The sequence below is a fragment of the Ascaphus truei genome, chromosome 3 (assembly GCF_040206685.1).
Source record: "Ascaphus truei isolate aAscTru1 chromosome 3, aAscTru1.hap1, whole genome shotgun sequence".
In the NCBI taxonomy this organism is placed as follows: domain Eukaryota; kingdom Metazoa; phylum Chordata; class Amphibia; order Anura; family Ascaphidae; genus Ascaphus; species Ascaphus truei.
Genome location: NC_134485.1, coordinates 199,963,661 through 199,985,920, shown reverse-complemented (window position 1 = coordinate 199,985,920; position 22,260 = coordinate 199,963,661). Strand labels below are relative to the sequence as shown.

The window sequence follows — 22,260 nt, the reverse complement described above, 5'->3', positions numbered from 1 at the left end:
GAGGGGGAGTAGTTCCTCGCAGGACAATACACAATGACCAGACAGACAGCTCTATATAACTATTGACTTTACTACATGCAACAACATATTTCATCACATCTCAACACAACCTCCATGCGCCACGGCGGACGCTAACCACTCTAGGCGTCACGGCGGACGCTACCACATCTAGGCGTCACGGCGGACGCTAACCTCCCACAGAGTGACCCCACCCTGTGTCCAGTAACCCCCACCCAAATGTCTCGCACTCCCAAAGTCAAATACTAATGTCTGTATATATGTGTGACTGCGCAGCCACTATGTCTGGTGATAGGCCTGGTTGGTGCACGTGAGTTGCAGGTTACCTGCCCGGGGCTCCAGCCACGGGTACCGCGATATCACTGGAGATCCGCCCGATCCGACGTTGTCCTCCACACCGCGTTGGGTGAATTCCAGCGCGGATAATATCACCTTAGTCCCAGGGTCGTTGGTGGTGTTCTGAGCCCAGAACCCACCTCGCAGGGCCGCACGGCTTCAGCACTGTGTCCCTGACTAAGCAACCAATTAATGGGGCAGTGTCCCTATCTAGGGCCTGTCCCTAAGATCCACAAACTACTAGGTGGCTCAGGACCTAACTGGGACCTTGGGGGCTGCTGGCCTAATGCAGAGGGTCACTGACCCCTGCATCCACCTCTTACCCCTAGCTGGTCCGGATCCTGACTGACTGCGTGGCTGCAAAACCCCGCGAAATGTATCTATCTTCCTGCAGGGCCATACTTCAGCCCTATTGGCTCCCTGGAGTCATGTGTCTCTGCCCCTATGCACCCTGGGGGCTGGCAGACTCGTCTCTCGCATGCGCGAGCTATCTGGGGCCTTCCCGCGCTGTCTGTATCACTGCGCATGCGCAACAGACCTAAGCATGGCGGCGCCCTGCTCCTTCAGCCGCCGGGCCGGTGGCAACGCGATCGCGGCCTTAGCGACGGCCCGATCGCGTCCCTAGCTACCAGGGATTCTCTCTCCTCGCGCGCCGGCCCCCCCTCACTCCCTCGCACACAGCGTCTGGCAAAAAGGGAGGAGGGGGTCAGCCATGACAGGGGGGACCTGGCTACACACGCGACATAATAATAGGAGACATAATGGCAATAAGTGCTTCAGACATAAAAGTAATATAGCCATGGCTGGTCCAGACTATCTTTCAGGCAGTGACAGGCTACCCTGTGTGGTTTCACCCTCCCTCCCCCCCCCCCCACCTCACGCAGCCTCCTTGAGTGGCAGGAGAGGTGACGCTGGGTCTGTGTTGCAGCCAATCATGGTGCAGACCCCTTTCTGCATTAGGCTGCGCTTATAGTGCCGGCTACAGCTACGGCTACGGCTGATGTCTCCTGTCTCCGTAGCCCAATCGAAAGTTGTAATTTGAGTTTGGGCGACGTCTCTTGCTACAAGGGGAGTGACGGAAGGCAGAGGGGTGGGGTAATTTCTGTTTGTATGCTGAATTTACAGTACTTTTACTTTAAATTACAGGAGAATTTACTATTTTAAAGCTGTTCATCTAGTGTGTTCCCCCAATACATATAAAAATACTCCCCCAATAATAAAATGCTGCACCCGGTGCCGGGTCTCTCGACAGCACCGGAAGTCAGCTGGGCCATGCTTCCGGCGTGCAGGCGTGAGAGGGAGGCCCGGCGCGTGCACGAGCAGCCATTGTGGGACTGAAAGGTGCCTGCAGCAGGCAGGGCCAGCAGCAACTGTTGTCACCTGCAGCCAGGCCCCTGCCACCGTCAGCCCCCTACAGTCCCGCCACCCACCATCCCCCGCAGTCCCATCAGCCGCTGGGCCCTCGCCACCGCCCCCCCACTGCCAGCCACTACCCCCCAACACCACCACACCGCCCCCCCTGGCACACCGCCGCCCCCCTCCCCTGCAGCCACCATTCCAACCTGAGATAATCCCCAAGGTAAGTCTGATTTTTATATGTATTGGGGGTGTATTTTATATATGTATTGGGGGGAGTGGGGTAATACCACCTGCAGTGGCTGCACCAAATAAAGATCCTTTTTATATACTTCTGACTAAGTCGCAGTCTATTGGACAGCAGTATAGGAGAAAAGAATATCATGGTAGGGACTGCATCCAGCTGTGTTGGAGCCTACTCTGACTGGAGGCGCTGTCACCAATGTAAAGAACCTGAGGATCACCTCAAGCCTGTCCTGTTCCCCACAACATCGCGGAAGCTCATCTCTCCTGGTCCTCACAGGTAACCAGCATCACACAGACCTGTAGCCTAGGCAAAATATCCCAGAGGGAGGCGGAGGGGGATAGCAGTGCTACAGTAACATTAGGAAAAGGAGTCCCTACCCTGAAGTGCTTACAGTCTTAATGATGCAGTTATAGGGACCAAAGGCTAATCAAAGCCAGCATTTGCTTAGTCTATTCTAGTCTCCTGATGCACAACGCATCCCCTCCTTAACCCGCCTACCCCTTCAACCTCCATCCATCTTCGGGGATGCCGGTGGAACCCTGGCACGCGTGACCGGTGCACCAGTGACGCGCGACACACGTCAGAAAAAAAATCTGCCGCGTCTGCCCGCACATTGCGGTGGCGGCCGCAGGAGAATAAAGGCGGCCGCCACTGTTCATTTCAGACTTTGGAAGGGCTTGGTTAATTCTGGCTACTCCCTTTCATGTGTTGTCGCGTGTTCAACAAGAGCTTGCACAGGAAAGCTACCCGTCCCTTACTTCTATTGGCTCGCTCATAAGCACAAGGCAGAATAGCAGTAGAGGGTGCGCTTAATTGACAAACACTCTCTCATTCAGCAGACCAGACAAAAAAACAGATTTATACTGTGATTTGAAAGATAACAAAAATAATTATATTTGTTTTTAGCACAGTTACATTTGTTTAAGAAATTCAATACATTGATAGATTCCTTACAAAAAAATGTTTGCTCAGTTAAGCGGGATTGTCCCTGGTGTATTATGTGACTGAAAACAAAAATGACAAGTATAAACATTTTCAAACATTTCCAAAAGTGTAAAAGTTTTCAGTGACTCTGAAGGAGGAGTGGGATGTGCAAAATGTTCACGAAACTGGTGAATTCACAAAGTTACACTACAGTAAGTGTTAGCTGGTAATTATGCCCTGTACTATATATTATGGTGAGAAAGGGGCCCTCTACAGCAAATTTGCTTGACATTCTTTACTGCAAAACACCACAAACAGGACACAGAGACAGATACACATTGACCTTATTTTCCTAAAGCGGCAATCCATGCTGGGTTTTTTTCTTCTTAATTTTTTCTAATACAGGATTGAAGCAGTGGGTCTCCGGAGCTGAACTCCATTAATTTCAGCCCAGGTGACCCCCTGCATCCAAAGATACTTACCTCAGTAGTGGGTGCCGGTTGCCGTTCCAGGGTTCACATTATGGCGGAATTTCAAAGCTCCGGTGGCCTGCGAGCCAATAGGAAGCCGTGACATCACCCGGTGCAGCTTCCTAATGGCTCATGTAACCAGAGGCTTTATACTGCAGTTGATACCAGCACCCCCTTTGGAGGTAAGTATCTCTGCAAGCAGTGTGCCCCCTGACGCTGAAATTAATGGGGTTCAGCTCCGGAGACCTCTATTCACTCCATTGCATTTTGTTGTTCTTCATTTCTTTAATACAGGATTGAAGCAGAGGGTCTCCAGAATTGAACTCCATTCATTTCAGATCCAGTGGACCCAGATTCCAGAGATACTGTCCTCCAAAGGGCTTGCCGGTATCTCTCTGCTTTGTAAAGCGCAGTGTCACAGTGGCCAAGAGGAAGCCACAACGGATGACGTCAACTTCCCATTGGCCTGCAGGACACTGGCGCTTTGAAAAGCGGCCATTATGTGATCCCTGCTAGCTGAGCGGCTACCGGCACCCCCTATGCAGGTATCTCCTCCAAAATGAATGGAGTTCAGCTCCGCAGACCCCCTGCATCAAACCTGTGTAACACCCTTATCCACCCCCCGCCCCCCAGGGAGATCTATAGTTACATGGTATGATAGTGGTGCTGCACCTGTGGTCTTCCAGGAGGCCTGAGTCTCTGCAGATGGTAGAGGGACCAGCAAGAGGACAGGTTTTTGGATTCATTGGTGGAGTGCCTCCATCCTGCAGGGCTCTGCCAGTGGCAGGGAGTATTCCCTACAGGAACCCCTTCCATTAACACACACCCAGGCAAGGAAACACTTCACCATTTATTGTCAGGCCAGGTCCGATCCTTCCATCTCTCATGCAAGAGAGGTACTTCTCACGTAGCATAGAACATTTGCCTCGCAGCTTGCATGGTGATTACTCCCAGACTAGGCCCTCGAGGCCCCTGAGGCTAGTCTCAACCCCCTGACCCCCGATGGGGCAAGGTAGAAATATTGCCAAACTCCCTAAGGAGCAGGCAACACTGGAACACACTAAATTTGGTATGGAGCCATCTTTTATACAGGGTAGGCTCCCACTCTTAGGCTCTCGTAAAATGGGCAGCACTCCTCCAGTGAGCCCACACCCCCTGGCACATGCTCAAATGGTTTCCAGACTGCCATTAGGCCTGCACCTGAAAAACGCAACAAATTAACCATAGGCTTAAGGAACTCACATACTGGCCCATGTGAGAGGGATTTACCCTAAGGCTGCGCTTATAGTGCCGGTGACGGCAACCGTTATGTCAAAACAAATGCATTGTCGCCGCGTATAGGGCACACGGCGACAAAGCAACAAAGCAACTGATTATTTTATTTTTTTCGGCAATGGTCTCCCCTTGGCGCGAATCAGGAGCTTCTCCGCCCCCCCCCCCCTTTTCTGACATCACTGGCCTTGTAGCCAGCGACGTCGCCTAAACTTTCAATGCAACTTTCGCAATGGCGACGACATCGGTCGCCGGCACTATAAGCGCGGCCTAACACTGCCTTCACCTTACCGGGACTTATAATGCTAGGGCCAGAAAATAGCCAGGGGCACTGGGCTACACCTGTATTAAAAAAAATAAAGAAATATATAAATAAAATTAAAAAAGCACTTGGATTGCCTATTTAAGTTAGTATTAATGCTGTGGTGTCTATGGACAGGAATTGGGAGTCTTCTAACCTTAGGCAAACTGTTTGCAGGCAGAAGCTGTCTTGCATATTTTAGGCTGGTGTTTAACTGAACAAACCGGCCCACGTATCAGGTGGCCACATGCCATACATATACAAAGGCACAATAAACACACACTGATCTTCATATACTGTACTGTACACATGCAAGCACTCCAGAAATCACACATGCATAGGGTGACCAGATTTTCAAAATGAAACGGGACACATTAAAAAATTATTTATAAAACAAATGACATCACATGACGCACCCCGTTGCCATAACAACGAGACACTGACGTCAGGCGGTGACATGTTGCCATGACAATGTGGCATCATGTGATGCCTCGGCGCCACAATGCGTCCCGTTGTCATGTCAACTTGATGCCGCGTGACGTCTGGGAGCGGCTCGTTGTTATGGCAATGTGCATTATGTGACGTCGCACAGCCATGTTAACGGAATTTGGAGGGGAGGATACAGCCAAAGGCAAGATAAATAAATATATAATAAATAGATCTAAAAAAATGTTATCTCCACACAGAGCGACTGACCCACAGAGTCACTGACCTACACAGAGCCACTGACCCCCCCCCACACACACACACACAGAGCCACTGACCCACACAGAGCCACTGACCCACACCGACACACACACAGAGCCACTGACCCCCCCCCACACACACACACACAGAGCCACTGACCCACACCGACACACACACAGAGCCACTGACCCCCCCCCCCCACACACACACACAGAGCCACTGACCCACACAGAGCCACTGACCCACACCGACACACACACAGAGCCACTGACCCCCCCCCCCCCCCCACACACACACACAGAGCCACTGACCCACACAGAGCCACTGACACACACACACACAGCCACTGACACACACAGAGCCACTGACACACACACACACACACACACACAGAGCCACTGACCCACACACACACAGAGCCACTGACCCACACACACAGAGCCACTGACCCACACACACAGAGCCACTGACCCACACACCCACACACACGGCGCCACTGACCCACACACACACAGAGCCACTGACCCATAACACCCAGACACACAGAGCCACACACCCACTGACCCCCACACACAGAGCCACTGACCCATAACACCCAGACACAGAGCCACACACCCACTGACCCACACACCCACAAATGAGCCACTGACCCACACACCCACGGGACCACTGACCCACACACCCACGGGGCTACTGACCCACACACCCACGGGGCCACTGATCCACACGCCCACGGGGCCACTGACCCACACACCCACGGGACCACTGGCCCACACACCCATGGGGCCACTGACCCACACACCCACACAGCCACTGACCACACACACCCATACACAGAGCCACTGACACACACACACACACACAGCCACTGACACACACACACGCACACAGAGCCACTGACACACACACACACACAGAGCCACTGACACACACAGAGCCAGAGCCACTGACCCACATAGAGCCACTGACCCACATAGAGCCACTGAACCACAAAGTCACTGACCCCCACACCCACACACAGAGCCACTGCCCCCCCCCCCACACACACACAGAGCCAGTGCCCCCCCCCCAAACACACACAGAGAGCCACTGACCCCCACACACACAGAGAGCCACTGACCCCCACACACACAGAGAGCCACTGACCCCCACACACACAGAGAGCCACTGACCCCCACACACACAGAGAGCCACTGACCCACACACATACACACACAGAGTGAGCCACTGACCCACACACACATACAGCCACTGACCCACAGAGCCACTGACCCCCACACACACACAGAGCCACTGACCCCCCCCCCCACACACACAGAGCCACTGACACACATACACACACACACACACACACAGCCACTGACACACACACACGCACACACACAGAGCCACTGACCCACACACACACACAGTCACTGACCCACACACACACACAGTGCCACTGACCCACACACACACACAGACACACACACAGAGCCAGTGACACACACACAGAGCCAGTGACACACACACAGCCAGTGACACGCACACACAACCAGTGACACACACAGAGCCACTCACACTCACTCTCTCTGTGTGTCCTACCTGTCACTGTGCATGGGGGGGAGACATCTTGACTGGCAGCAGGCACCTCACTTCTGACTCTCACTGCTGAGGCTCCGCTGACACTAACCCCGCCCCCACCCTCTGCAGCTAACCCCGCCCCCACCCTCTGCAGCTAACCCTGCCCCCACCCTCTGCAGCTAACCCCGCCCCCACCCTCTGCAGCTAACCCCGCCCCCACCCTCTGCAGCTAACCCCGCCCCCACCCTCTGCAGCTAACCCCACCCCCACCCTCTGCAGCTAACCCCGCCCCCACCCTCTGCAGCTAACCCCGCCCCCACCCTCTGCAGCTAACCCTGCCCCCACCCTCTGCAGCTAACCCCGCCCCCACCCTCTGCAGCTAACCCCGCCCCCACCCTCTGCAGCTAACCCCGCCCCCACCCTCTGCAGCTAACCCCACCCCCACCCTCTGCAGCTAACCCCGCCCCCACCCTCTGCAGCTAACCCCGCCCCCACCCTCTGCTGTCAGACCAGTCTCTGCTCTCCTTCCGCTCTCCTCCCTGCCTGCATTCTGTGCTCTCTGCTGCCCCCCCTGCTCCAAATCCGGAAAAGCCACAAAAAAATGGGACATTTAAAAAAAATGCGGGACAGCCATTAAAAAACCGGGACAGCCATAAAAAAACAGGACTGTCCTGGCTAAAACGGGACACCTGGTCACCCTACACATGCAGAAACACACATAATGCATGGCCAATCACTATCCATGTTCCTGATGTAGCCAAGTGCCCCTGGCTATAGCCTTCCACTGGCCTCAACACTATAAGTCCTGATAGGAACAGGCATTGCTGGGGTAACATTCCTGCACAGGGCCTCGCCTGCAGTTGCAGCCTGGATGGGTACTGTGTTGGCTTATCCAGGGGCAGGCCTAAACTAGCAGTTAGAGTGTCATACCTGGGGAGGGTACTGACTGGGTCACATGTATATGGTGTGATGCCTCTCGGTACCTGGAACTGCCCTGATATGGGGCGGGGTTACAAGCCCTTCCCCCGGGTATAAAAGCTGACACGCTACCACATTGAATAGGACTCAGCGGAGCTGTGTGGTATGGGGTGATGCCCTTTCCCCTGCAAGAGGGTAAAGGAGATGAGGAGGGACTCTTGGTGTCTCAAGCCCCTGGGGTCTGCTCCAGGGAATGGAGATGGTGCCATGCTGTCTGCCAAATAAAGATGCCGTTGTACCAGCAATAATGTGTGGTCATTGTGAAGGAGAATTGTCTGTGGGGACCATCCTGCTTTCAGCAGGATCCTCATGGGATGGAGGCGCTGCACCCCAAGAAGGAAAAGCCTGCCCTGCTGCTCCCACACAACAGCCGCGGAGCAACTCAGACCTCCTGTAACCAGCAGGTCAGCTACAGTACCAGGGAAATACCCATGTAGTGGCCAGATCTCCCGGGGCAGGGGGGGGGGGGAACAGGTGCTACACTTACATACATAAATACATCCTGTATAGTACACACATCATTTTTCTCATTAAATAATGACACCACCTGAAATTCCCTACTTAAATCAGACTGACAGGTGCAAGAAAAAATGATAAGATACCAGGAAAGTACAGTATGTGATCTTTAGCATTTGATTTTGACCGATTGGTTTTACAAGGCATGTTTGTCCCCAGTAAGTAGTGGCCATGTTTGTCACACATTGCATCCTGGGAATGTTGGCTGATGTAAACCCATTATGTCGCTGCAGCTGCTGCCAGCACACAGCACATTTCATTACCATGCCCAGGACTGCTGGCAACCAGGAAAGTGGATGTTTAGCATTGATTTAAAAGCACCAGAATAAAAAGGGCCTCTACGTTTTATTCATTCAGTCACTACACTGGAGCACAACGGTATAGAAAGTAATGTTAAGGGCACAAGAGCTTGGCTACCAACTCCCACTCATTTAATTCTAGTGCGATTTAAGGAGTTGCCATGTATTTTGTAATCACTGAGAGTTGGATAACAAGATGAATACAAAACTGAATGCAAGCAGTGCCAGCACAAGACTGAAGGTCTATTAACCCTTTGGGGGCCCCAAGACAGCCACTGCAGTCATGGGGTCTGGAAACGCAGGGGCACTGGCTATAACATGCCCTTAAAGCTGCAGTTCAGTCTTTTTTTTTTTTTAAGTGAAACTTCTTTAGTGGCACCTACTTCTGATGGGGCAAAACTGGAGAGATGAGAGATGAAATATGAAACGGAAGTGACGTCATGGCTTCCCCCCCCCCCTCGCTTCCCCCACACGCCTGCTCTCACATGCGGCAGCGCCGGTGCCGCTCCTAATGGCTGCCGCTCACGCCGCCGCCGCTCCTAACGGCAGCCATTCTCCCCACACGTCCGCACAGACATGGGAGGTTGAGGCGCATGCGCAGATTTGACCGCTGGGTCCCTCAGGTTGAGGCGCATGCGCAGATGTGACCGCCGGGTCCTCAGGTTGAGGCTCATGCGCAGATGTGACCGCCGGGTCCCTCAGGCCAGGAGAGGGCGGCAGCAGCAGCTGCGAGGAGGAGCCATGCGCGCCCCCGTTAGGTGAGGGAGACCCACAATAATGTCCGAGCGGGGGGCAGGGGAAAGGGTCACATATCGGGGTGCAGCGAATGGGCGCATGTCAGGCTGAGACCCCCACTTCCGGGTACCAGCCCCCCCAGTGCATTGTGGTACTTGTGGTTCTTGCTGAACACACACTTCCGGGTCCCCAGTCTCCTGTATGGAGGCAGGTTCACTTGTGAGAAAATGAGTGCAACCACCCCTGGGACGGGACCTCAGGCAGGGAGTAATGGGGGGATAGAAAGCCAGGGCTGGCTCAGGACTGTGACCTGGGCTTAAGGACAGATGTATGAGGCACAGGGTCCAGGGGACCCTCTCCTGTCACTGTCCCCGCCCAGGGGTCCCTCCTCACCTGTCACTGTCCCCACCCAGGGGACCCTCTCCTGTCACTGTCCCCACCCAGGGGTCCCTCACCTGTCACTGTCCCCACCCAGGGGTCCCTCCCCTGTCACTGTCCCCACCCAGGGGTCCCTCCCCTGTCACTGTCCCCACCCAGGGGTCCCTCTCCTGTCACTGTCCCCACCCAGGGGTCCCTCACCTGTCACTGTCCCCACCCAGTGGTCCCTCCCCTGTCACTGTCCCCACCCAGGGGACCCTCTCCTGTCACTGTCCCCACCCCGGAAATCCTCCCCTGTCACTGTCCCCACCCAGGAAACCCTCTCCTGTCACTGTCCCCACCCAGGGGTCCCTGTCCTGTCACTGTCCCCACCCAGGAAACCCTCTCCTGTCACTGTCCCCACCCAGGAAACACTCTCCTGTCACTGTCCCCACCCAGGAAACCCTCTCCTGTCACTGTCCCCACCCAGGAAACCCTCTCCTGTCACTGTCCCCACCCAGGAAACACTCTCCTGTCACTGTCCCCACCCAGGAAACCCTCTCCTGTCACTGTCCCCACCCAGGAAACCCTCTCCTGTCAGTGTTCATGTGCAAAGAGGGAGCTGCCCTGAAATCTGTGCACTGTAGGCAAATACCCTGCCCTCTATAGCCAATAGAGGGTAATTGTCTACCCAGCACCTGCCATATCCTAGCAACAGACTGACACACATACACACACACACACACACACTGACTGACACACATACACACTGACTGACACACACACACACACACACACACACACACTGACTGACACACATACACACACACACACACACTGACTGACACACATACACACACACACACTGACTGACACACACACACACTGACTGACACACATACACACTGACTGACACACATACACACACACACTGACTGACACACACACACACTGATTGACACACATACACACAAGGAATTCACACTTAGTGCAAATAGCTAATACAGGAGATGTGTGCCGAGCACGCGCGTTATAAGTCCAAATTTATTTGCGTTTTGTCAATGAAATTGTATTTTGATTTTTAATTAAAACATCACCAACACAAATACAATTTCTTTAACAAAAATTAAAGAAGTTTCACTTACTATGCGCGTGCACAGCACACAGCTTTTTTTTTTAAACTTCAATAGTTTTATGTGTGCAATCTCTAATTACCTAAAGAACTGTATAGCTGCAGGTCAATTCGTTCTCCATGTATTGATAGGTCGAAATTTGGTGACATAATTAGTGAAGGGATCTGTTTATATTCTGCTTGTCTGTCAGTGGAAGCTCATGAATATTCATGAGCACTCCTGCACTGACATGTGCTAGAGGGAGGGCAGAGCTGACAAAGGGGTGTGCCAGGGCTTGTGACAGGACATGAAGGGGCTGTGCCTTAGCAAATGGCTGTTAAAATAGAATACGAGAAAATTGGTCTTTCAAAGTTGTTTTTTTAAAAACAGAAAATGCTAAAAGTATTTTTTCTTACTACAGAACTGATTTATTTAAAAAAAACAAACATGCACACATGCACACATATTGACTGAACTGCAGCTTTAAAGGGCTCGCTTTCTCGGGGAGATCCCTTTCTGCACTCCATAGGATCTGGATGCTGGGTTAAGGGACGCTATGGTCACATTATCGCGGTTTGTCAGAGGACCCCTCCAGCACACAAAGGGTAAAGGGGCAAACTGGCGTTCAGGATCAATAGCCCTCTTTTGCAGTATTGCACTGTTTTTGTATTGTTTTGTGTTTCCCCTTCTCTCAAATATCAATTTCTGTATCCTCTGAAAACCAGTTATGAAAGTATTTTTCAGTTTTACTTCTGTATAGGGATATCAGGGTGGGGAGAGGATTGAGTTCTGGTATGAGTCTGGCATACTAATTAAGAGAGCGCAATAAATACCTTTTTAACCACATTTTCTTCCCTCTGCATAGGGTTTCGGGACCGGTTTCCTTGCCAAAACATAGATTATGTATATTTATTGTTAAACAGGAATCCTTGCTTCAGATCTGTTACTGTCTAAGCCTCCATCCTTGTAATGTACATTGGCAGGAGTTCACTGCCAGAACCTAAGCAGCTTCCCTCTACTGTCATGTGCTTTGGCTACTCTGTAGTATTCAGTGCCCATATGAGCACCGTTGGCCAGTAAATGGCTTAGTGAAGTTCACCCTCTGAAAGGTGTATAGAGGATACTGCGTGCAGGAAGGTTGCACGTTATACGGTGACCCCTGAACTTGCATATGAAAAAGACAGGTACAAATGAAAGGTGCACTAGTTACGTAAAAGAGAAAAAATAACAAATCATGCTGTGTAAAGCAATTACCCGATTTTTTTTTAAAGGTAATTCTATATGTGGAGATCCCTTGCCAGAGCTATATGCTTCACTGGTGGGTGTTACCAGCACTTGCATATTACGGTCATTGGCCTTACCTGGTGTTTGTAACGCACTTGGGCCCATATTTACGAAGTACTCATAAGCCTCAACAGAGTGTGGCCTTTGCAGGTGACTCAGACGTGAGGATTTCTTACGGCTTAGCACAACTTGGCAAATATGGCTTCAAGTAAATGTGATGAAAGATGTCTTCCGGTGCCCGACAGTGTCTTACATATGGCCGTTTATCTCCAGACCAAGAACAAAACTATTGAAATTATCTTCTAAAGGATGGGGGGGACCAGGATACATGACAGAAGTGGGCACGCACAATGAGATCCCCCTAAAAATGCTGGATAATACTACTGTTCATCTGAATGAGTTAACAAATGTACTAATATCACCTCCTTTAGGGCAAGATTCACTAAACTCTGTAAGGCTACTTAACGTGCCGTTAGCGTTAACTAAAAGACATTAGTGATATGCAAATTAGGCATTTTCTCGCTCATCCCCTATCCACTAAAAACAGTTAAGATTAATACGTTGAAATACCCCAAACCCTCAAATAGGGCTTTTGCAGTATCGGGTTGGGAGCAACGCCAGTTAGATATAATTTAAATAACATAGCATTCGTTCCCCAATGAGCTCAATTATGTTGAATACGATAACTCAGGGAATGCAACATCTGTTCCTGTTTTAGGTAACGTCCACTTATGTACCCCGATTTAACGCAGTTTAGTGAATCCGCTTTTCAATGTTGCATTTCTATTGTGCCATTATAAAGATCTCTGGATTGCCTCAGCAGCGTTCCTATTTCATGATTATTGCCTAGCCTTTAGTACCGCAAAGTAATGTGTTGCATTGATTGAGTTAATTTCCACGTTAGCACCACTATTGGCTCTTGTGGATATGACAGTGTGATTTAAAATCTCCACACGATAAGTGTGTAAAAACTCTCTATAGCAATTCCTCCCCCATAAAAAGATTACCCATGAAGTGTGGAAAGCACAGACTCATTCTTCATGTGATGTATGCAGCTTTCCACTGTGGACCTTTAATTCAAAAGTGGCTTAAATATTTGATCCATGATTAACTATATACTTCCTGGACGTTTGTCAAAACACCCATACCCAATTACCAATTGTACATTTTACCCAAAGAATAACATGAGACTGTGCTCTGATATTGTGGTTTATGGTAGCATTAAATGGAGGTTTGATTTATGAATTCAGCAAGTATTAAATATAACACTGCTAAAGAAATAACTTGTTTTGCATCTTTTGATGGTCACACACACACACACACACACACACACACACACACACACACACACACACACACACACACACACACACACACACACACACACACACACACACACGTTAACCCCTTCAGTGACATGCAAACAACGTTTGCCTCTCCAGCAGCAAAGGGGATAACAGATAAAGTCCTTATAATCTGTAGACAAAGAAGGGTGGGTAGCCGTGTTGGTCCTTTCTTCCATGTAGTAACAAAGGAGGTAGAGGCAGTAGGTGGTATGATGAATTTTAGTGGGCTAACAAGTACAGTAGTTGATATGTTACAAGCTTTTGAACCCCTCAGGTCTTTCCTTAGTATAAGGCCGAGTCCATGCTCCCTGCTTGCTCGCTGAGGCGCGCTGAGGCTCAGGGAAAGCGGGTGCTTTCCCTGGCCTTGCGGTTGCTTACCGCACGCGCCGTCAGCGGGCCTTCAGGGGGCGGGCAGGGGGCGGGCGCGTCACTGGCCGGGGGCGGGCCAGTGACGTCACGGAGCTGGTTCGCCCTCATTGGGCAAACCGCTCACGTGACCGGCCTGTCTCGCCGGCAAGCGGGGGAATTTTAAAATCCCCTAAGACCTGCACTTCCGCATGCGCGCGGAAGCGTAGGTGAGCCCCTACTAAAGCCGCTCTAATTGCGGCTGTAGGGGCTCAGTGCTGAGCGGGAGCGCGCCTCAGCGCGCTTCCGCCAGCAAGCACTTAACATGGCCGAGGCCTAAGAGTAGCATGAAGCCATGTTGAACACATTTTACAAGCTGATGACTGTGTGCTTTACTTACACAATCCTGATAAATGCGTCGCGATTACTGCAGCTTTAACTATCTATTCACTGCCAGGACAAGGCACTTAAAGCAGCAGTCCAAGCTGCCGTCCTCTCCACCCCCCCCTTAATATGTGCATCAATACAACTAACGCAATGATAAGTAATTAGCCAAGTTGTCAATCGATCCGTTCTACTGTGATCGATCGGCAAAGATTCGGCTCGGGGGTTCACTAAATGGCTGTCATTGCAGCAGAAGAGGACCAAAGATGCAAAGTTCTGTGGGGAAGATCATGTGACAGGGCAGACACTAGTTACAATTGTTGCACTGCTAGAGGGACAGGGTTCAAAAAGGGGTGTGTCAGAGCCTGTTTCAGAAGAGGAAGGGGATATGACTTTGTAAATTGTTGCTATAGAATCAAAAAATGCTTCTTATATTATAATGCATAAAAATTATTATTTTTTTTTTTTAAATGCTACCAAGTATTTTCTAAGTACATAGTACATAACTGATTAAAAAAAACATACATTATGTAGAATATTGCTTGGTCTGCAGCTTTAACACTTGCAATGATGTATTGTGCTTGGCATCAAAAAACACTTTTAACATCACATACTGTACCACAATAGGAATGCTTATTCCAGAAACTTTATTCATAATACAAGATCCCCAAAAATCCACAAAGGCACATTTCAAACATTAGTTGAATATCACACCGTAAAGGAATAAAGGTGTGCACAAACGTTTCCTTTTATCCAACGCTAGCATTGTATAAATGTAATCATAAGAAATAGGCAACCTTACCAGACCTTACATCATGTTTACATATTGCCATAGAAAGTATGATAATCTACATAACTAAATGAACGAGACCCAGGCCCACCTTTAAAATGTTAAATAATAAAATCTAAGCACAGTTCTAAGAAGTCGACAGTTCAGGGTTGACCTTTTCCCCCAATGAGGGGTTCGCTATGGATTGTGGAGCACAAGTGGGGTTAAAATTATATTGCAGAGCACCTCTGATGCAAACATATATTTTAGCAGTATACCAGTCATTATTACTTAAGCAATTAAGAAAAAAATTAGCATACTATAAATTCTCTCTACATAATTGACAATGACTTTACAAACTTTCCACAACGTGGTGTTAGACACTGGAAGCTTTGGAGCAATTCGTTTCGATTGCTGGACGGGTGGTGTCATGTACTTGGTTTTCCTTTCATTTTTCACTGGGACAAAATGATCACCCCAATTTCTATAGCAGAATATCACAGTCCATAAATACATCCCATTTCTGTGAAGTATCCTTTTCTCCTTGAACTTCAGTCAGTCCTTTATTTGCATCACCCAAATATTGTTCCTGCTATTGTGTTGCATATTCTACTGGCAGTGAGGGGGCTATTTGGTTTATTGGTTAAAAAAGTCCTTGGGTGTTATATTAAATAAGACCCATAAATGTCTTCTGTTATTAGGGGGCCACAACTTGCAGAGCGAGTGTCCTGTTTAACCCTGGTCATACTATAGAGGAAGAGTACTGCATAGGTGTCCCTGTTGGCACATTTTAGCAAACGCCCAGAAGAATCAGTACAGTACACAACAAAAGGGGTGATTTGTGATAGTAAATCTTGTGTACAGTGCAATCTTACTAAACTGTAGGAAAGTTATAGTCAAAGAGTCTGTTTAAATACTCAACTGGCCTTGTGCAAGTGGCAAAACATAGCAAATAAAATTGGTCAACACACTTCATTTGCATAATAAGAATTTTTTTTGCTTATGATCGGAGGACTCATTAAGCAATAAAGTAGAAGAAAGAAGGCTTGCAACAAATACAAGCATGCCAAGTCTCTGCTGACTGCCACAGTTCTGAGTTGTAATGTTTCCCAATATTCAAAATTGTTCCAAAAACCTAACTCAAATCAAACATAAAAAACAAAAGCTATTTCAGATGCATTCTGAATAAACTGCTACCTGGGTAGGAACAGATAACCCTGCAGTATTTCCTGCAGCAGAAAGAAAAACAAGAGCATGATCATTATATTTGCTGTGGCCTGCAGCAATGACAGGTGCGTCCAGTCGCTGAGGAGGATGGAAAAATAAATGATAAGCAAAGGCAGCTTCAAACACTTTGCATTACATTACAACTCTTCTTCACTTGGTGAAGTTCATGTTTTTTCTCTCTCTCTCCAAGCCTAATAAAATACAGTATAGCAATAAGCTGGTTAGTTAGCTTGCTAACAGATGATTTCTGTGCTGAAGGTAGCTGCACTGTACAAGTTATTTATCCAGACATTGTAGGTTCCATTTGAAAGGGACTGTATTTATGGGGACTTTCCACAAAGGGCACATTCGTGCCAATTTAGGTTAAAACGTGGTAATCCTTACTCTAGGTCATTACCTAACCTGTTGTCAGGCAAGAAGTGAGTGTGAAAAGATATTACTGGACTACATTATTACTGTGATGGAGAAAACAAGATTCACAATTTAAATCCCTTATCCATGTAACTATAAATGCAAAGTAAAACATTGTCAGAATTTCAAATAAGATTGTCAAATAACTATACTTGTTTATGTGTTTTGGAAGTTGTCAATTGCTTAGATTTAACACATGAAATGTACTGTATCTTTGTCACTAATTTAATTTGGTTCTATGTGGGACTGCACATTTAATGGACAATTTGTATAAGACTAGAAACCCAGAACAGATGTGGCACACCAACAGGTAGCTCCATCATATGCCCTACTAACACCCAGAGATGTCCTTTGTTTTATTTTTCCGTTGAAACCGTGTCTCCACAGGATCAAAGCCCCTCTGTCTGGATCCAAATAGGGCCCACTCTGGAGTTTTTGCTACGTAGTCCAAAGCAGTGAACAATTGTCTGCCTCCACTCTCCCTGTGTGTCCGGATAAGCTCTTGGAACCTCTCATAATCAATCCAAGTCCACCATTCACCGTCAATCTTGAACTAGAAGAGACAAAACAAAGTAAACAGATAAACACAGGCTGAAGACAATGTATCGGCTCGAACAGAAAGACAAAAAGGCAAAAAAAGTGTATACAGGCATACCCCGCATTAACATACGCAATGGGACCGGAGCATGTATGTAAAGTGAAAATGTACTTAAAGTGAAACACTCCCTTTTTTTCACTTATTGATGCATGTACTGTACTGCAATCATTATATACGTGCATAACTGATGTAAATAACGCATTTGTAACAGGCTCTATAGTCTCCCCGCTTGTGCACAGCTTCGGTGCAGGTAGGGAGTTCAACTTTGCTGTTCAGGACGTGCTGACAGGCGCATGCGTGAGCTGCCGTTTGACTATTGGGCGATATGTACTTACTCGCGAGTGTACTTAAAGTGAGTGTCCTTAAACCGGGGTATGCCTGTATGCGAGTTATGTTTTGTGACATCTGAGCTTGGAGTGCAAAGGGGGCAGCCATCATAGTCATATATATTGTAAAATCTGTATGCAGACAAATCTGCGAAAACAAAATTATTGTCCAATCGTTATGTTTTGATATTGTTTTGTTGTCCAATCTTGCCTCAAGTTTGTTGATTTCATGATCTGAAACACTCCCTCCATACTGTATAATACTGCTGCCCAAATGAAAGTAGGATAAAGCATGTCATTACAACACAAAATAGGATGGCTACTTTCCTATTTCCTTTCAGCTGGACAGTAAAAACAAGACAACAGTCAATCATGACATTTTCTCAAAATGAATATTAGTTAACCATTAATACTAAAATCCAAAAAAAATTAAATATGTGATCTACTAGTTGTAAACAAAGCATTTCTGTGAGACCTCAAACATTTTATTTTCAGCTACTATACATCAGAAGAACTGTTGTGTTGTTTCCAAAATTGTGATTCCTGGTGAAACATTGCAGCGTACCTTAACCTTTACAGTGCCCTTATGACATACCTGGTATTACATGGGCAATGGAACGTCAGAGGCCCTTATAACAGGTATGTCATAGGTACTTGCTTAATTTCTATGGGGAGATCTGGCTGGCTGCCTCATTAGCCTGGCCTGATTAAAACAGAAGTGGAGCCCCGTCCACTTCTGTTTCCGGAATCTGTGCAACAGTCGCATCATCTAATTGCTCTAGGAGGTCCGGCGCCTCCAGATCGTGTCAATGAAAAGGTTAAAAAGCTAAACATTTTGCAAAAATCACACATTTCCACCATGAATTAGTCAAGCCTTTTTAAGGCTAGAGCCAGAAATAGGATGAGAAAGAGTTTGCGTGCATTCACAGGTCTGTGTGTTGTATAGACGATTGTTTAGGGAATTATAGAAGTCAATGGTTAATACAGAATAGAAGACTGTCTCGCCCCACTTGCTGGGTCTGGAATCTCTTCTTACATAGGACTTGGCGAATTGCTTGCAAACTGTGACTGAGCCGTGATTTTTTCCCGCGACTTAAAAAGGACACATTTTGCATGATTCACAATCTCACGTGAATGTTTCGCACATCTCTATAAACGAATTAAATGTCGGCCCCATGCATTCCCCTTAGCAACTTCACTAATGCTCCGGTATAATAACTACATTTATAGCTCTTGAGATAATGTCGGTGAACAAGGAGTCGTCTTGAGAAGAGAGCATAAAACATAAGTGTGGATATATATATACTGTAGCAGTTATTTTTTTTAATCACATTGTTTTCCCCATTTTCAGTCAACATGTATTCCCACAAATGCACGTTTAAAAAAAAATTAAAAAAAACTTAAATTCATCTAAAATATATATTCTGGTACTTAAAAATATTATATTACAACTATCAATAAAACAATACAGATATGTTAAATTCCCAAATGTACAAAAAAAAAAAAATATCTGAAATGTTGTACGTATTGAGGGTAAAATAGTATAAAAAAGCAACATTATTTATAAGCTTTAAGGCGTTAATCAAATGGGGCCAAACTAAATTGGTTTATGGTTATTCTCAATATAATCTGTTGAAATTGTACGATCAGCAATATGTATTTTTAATTAAAGAAGCTAATGCCTCCTGACTTGCACCTCTAGGATTCAAACACATAATAAAAACAGGGATTTCTTGCTCATTTTACATTATGTAGATCAGTTCCTGCATTCATAATGTATCCAAATGCAAAGTCATTCAGTCTACGGTAGATCAGCATTTCGTCTTCATTAAATGTAACTCACGTAGCAGAAGTAGACACTTGGGATATTATTTTTATAAATGCAGACCTCGATCCTAGCAAAATGTCTTCTCAGATTATTTTCCCTTTATTGCTGCCATTTTAAATTCCCACATTTTTACCCGTGTGGTAATGGTACCAGAACACCATCTTGAAGTTACAACTTCAGGGCTCAGTACTGATAATTGAAATGAACCTTACATTAATGCTGAGCTACCCGCACAAAGGATGTACATACAGAGATCAGACGTGATTGTTTACAGTGCACATACTGTAGTACAGTAGCACTGTATCATGGTTGAACGTGCATACATTGTGAAAATGATGAGCGCAGATCAGTAACAAGAACACCCACTTAACATTATTTGCCTTGTTATTTCAGCTTAAAGGCTGATCCAGATAGAGACTGAAAGCGTATGTTTGGTCAGAGAAGGCTGGGTCTATCACCAACCTAGAGGCATGAGAGTTGCATGCAATTACTGTATATAACTATTCAAATCAAATTAAATGTGAAATATTGGAATTGACAATACTATTAATGAGACAGAGTTCTGGTGTTCCAAACCCCATGTACACCCCAGACGTTCCTCCTTTAGTGTAATCCAATTGCGCTCGTTCATTGTACTTAACCTAAAGCAATTAAAGACCTATTTATTTTAGTTTTGAAGATGAAAAGATCCCATGGATGCAAATGAGCATGTACAGATCTAGCACATGTTATTACTCCTGCTGGTATCACACGATCCAGGGGGAGCATAGGGGAAAAAAACATAAAAAACACTAAGTGTAGTGGTATAGACAGTGCTGGGAATAATCCTATCAATCTTGGCTCCTGTGTTATTCCTAATCACAAGAAAATAGGCGTTTTCAGGCAATAGAGATCAATATGCAGGCGAAGAAATACCACTGGCCTCCGTCACTCAGGGGATGTACCTCAGCGAGAGAGGGAGAAGAACGCACATAGCACAGATCTGGCAACAATTTCTTTTATCAATATAAACTTATACTCACAGTGTATCAGAATTAAAGTGCATTTTATAAGTTTATATTGATAAAAGAAAATTCTCAGCACTGTTTATACCACTACACTTAGAGTGTTTTTTTATGGTTTGTTCCCCTATGCTCCCCCTGGATCGTGTGATACAAGTTCTACCATTTGGGGAAGAGTGAAAACAACCCCACCGGAGGGTTGAAGCAGGGGGTTGTTACATTTGATTGTTTATTTATTTTCCACTTGTGAGTCTGTATTTGCACTATAAATCACGTTTAGTCACTTGGTATTTATAGGGCGTAGCGCCTTTATTACACCTTTTTTGCACATTACTCCTGCTGGTACATTGCTGCGAGAGCAGTAACATGTTAGCCCCACCCCTGTCCCATGCACAGCAAATTCTTCTAAATAGCGCCTGCGGGTGTATTAACGCGTGCTCCATATCAAAGGAAAAGTGCTACATATGAAAGAACAGCATGCCTGACTAAAAGGCTTAAAAATAAAGCCTGTCTTTAGCTGATGACTCCAGCAGAGAGCTGGTTAATTTCTGCAGGAGTTAATGGACCAGTTTCCATCTGGATCATCAACCATGCTTAAAAGCCTGCTGCACAGACTGCAGGGAATCTCTAGCACAGAGAGTCAGTGCTGCTAGAGAGATCCCAGGGGAAGAGCGACTCTGATCCAGGCAGCATCCGTCAATGAAACCTGCCAGACCCTGAACTGCCGTGGAGTGTACACTGCCTACAGGTAGCTCTATTTGGACTTGTGTCAAAGGTTGGCAAGAGGCCTAGCTTTCTAGCCCTCAGCTAGGGACTGCTGAAGTGTTAGTCCCCTACACGAGGTAAGGCCTTGTGGTTGTTTTCTGCTCTAACTTTGTTTGCCAATATGAAGAGGTTTTCTGCTTACAGCTGCTGGCTAATAAAGCCTACATTTATTTCTCCTAAAAAAGTATCCAGTGTTTTACCCTCTGTGCACATCTTACACAACGTGTGACGGTTCAGGGGATTCCTTCCTCTCCATGTGTCCCTGACACTGTGCTTCCTCCTGCCTCTGATATCCCTTCCTTGCTTCCCCGTTCTGTTCTCCCTTTCTCCTCCCGCACCCGTTCCTCTGCGGCATCCCCTGACGCTCTCCCAGCGTCTGTGCGTGTTCCCCGCAGGGCTCGCGCATGTTCTCAAACTCCCGATCCCCTCCGCAGTACTCCCTGCTCGCGGCCTCCCTCTGTCTCCCCTCCGGTTCCCTTACCTCCTGCAGTCTCTCCTCCAGGCCTCTCTCCTCCCTCTATTGCTCTAGACTCTGGCACACGGACATCACTATCCAAACTCTGTATCCCAAGGCGTTGCAAGTATACCTTAACCTTCTTTCTACAGGCCCGGCAACGCACTACCACACTCTGGGCACGCCCTCACTGCTGTGGGTGTGTGTTATAACCCTACCCACCTCAGTACTGGGAACTGGCCAGGTCTGCGGGCATACAGGCGTTACACAACGCCATTAAAAGGATTCGTCTGGTTACATCGCCTAACGCTATGTGAAAGGATCCTGAAGGCTGTTTTTGGGGTCTGCCTT

General features: G+C 47.5%; 1 protein-coding gene across 1 annotated transcript in view; it reads right to left on the bottom strand.

The window, feature by feature from the left end:
• Positions 1–15,158: 15,158 nt before the first annotated feature.
• The window catches only part of LOC142489361 (S-adenosyl-L-methionine-dependent tRNA 4-demethylwyosine synthase TYW1-like), a 221,263-nt gene continuing 214,161 nt past the window's right edge, over positions 15,159–22,260 (bottom strand). The window contains exon 15 of the mRNA XM_075589948.1: positions 15,159–17,490. Within this exon, the coding sequence (XP_075446063.1) occupies positions 17,269–17,490 (222 nt within the window). The 3' untranslated portion in view covers positions 15,159–17,268. The remainder of the gene's footprint in view (positions 17,491–22,260) is intronic.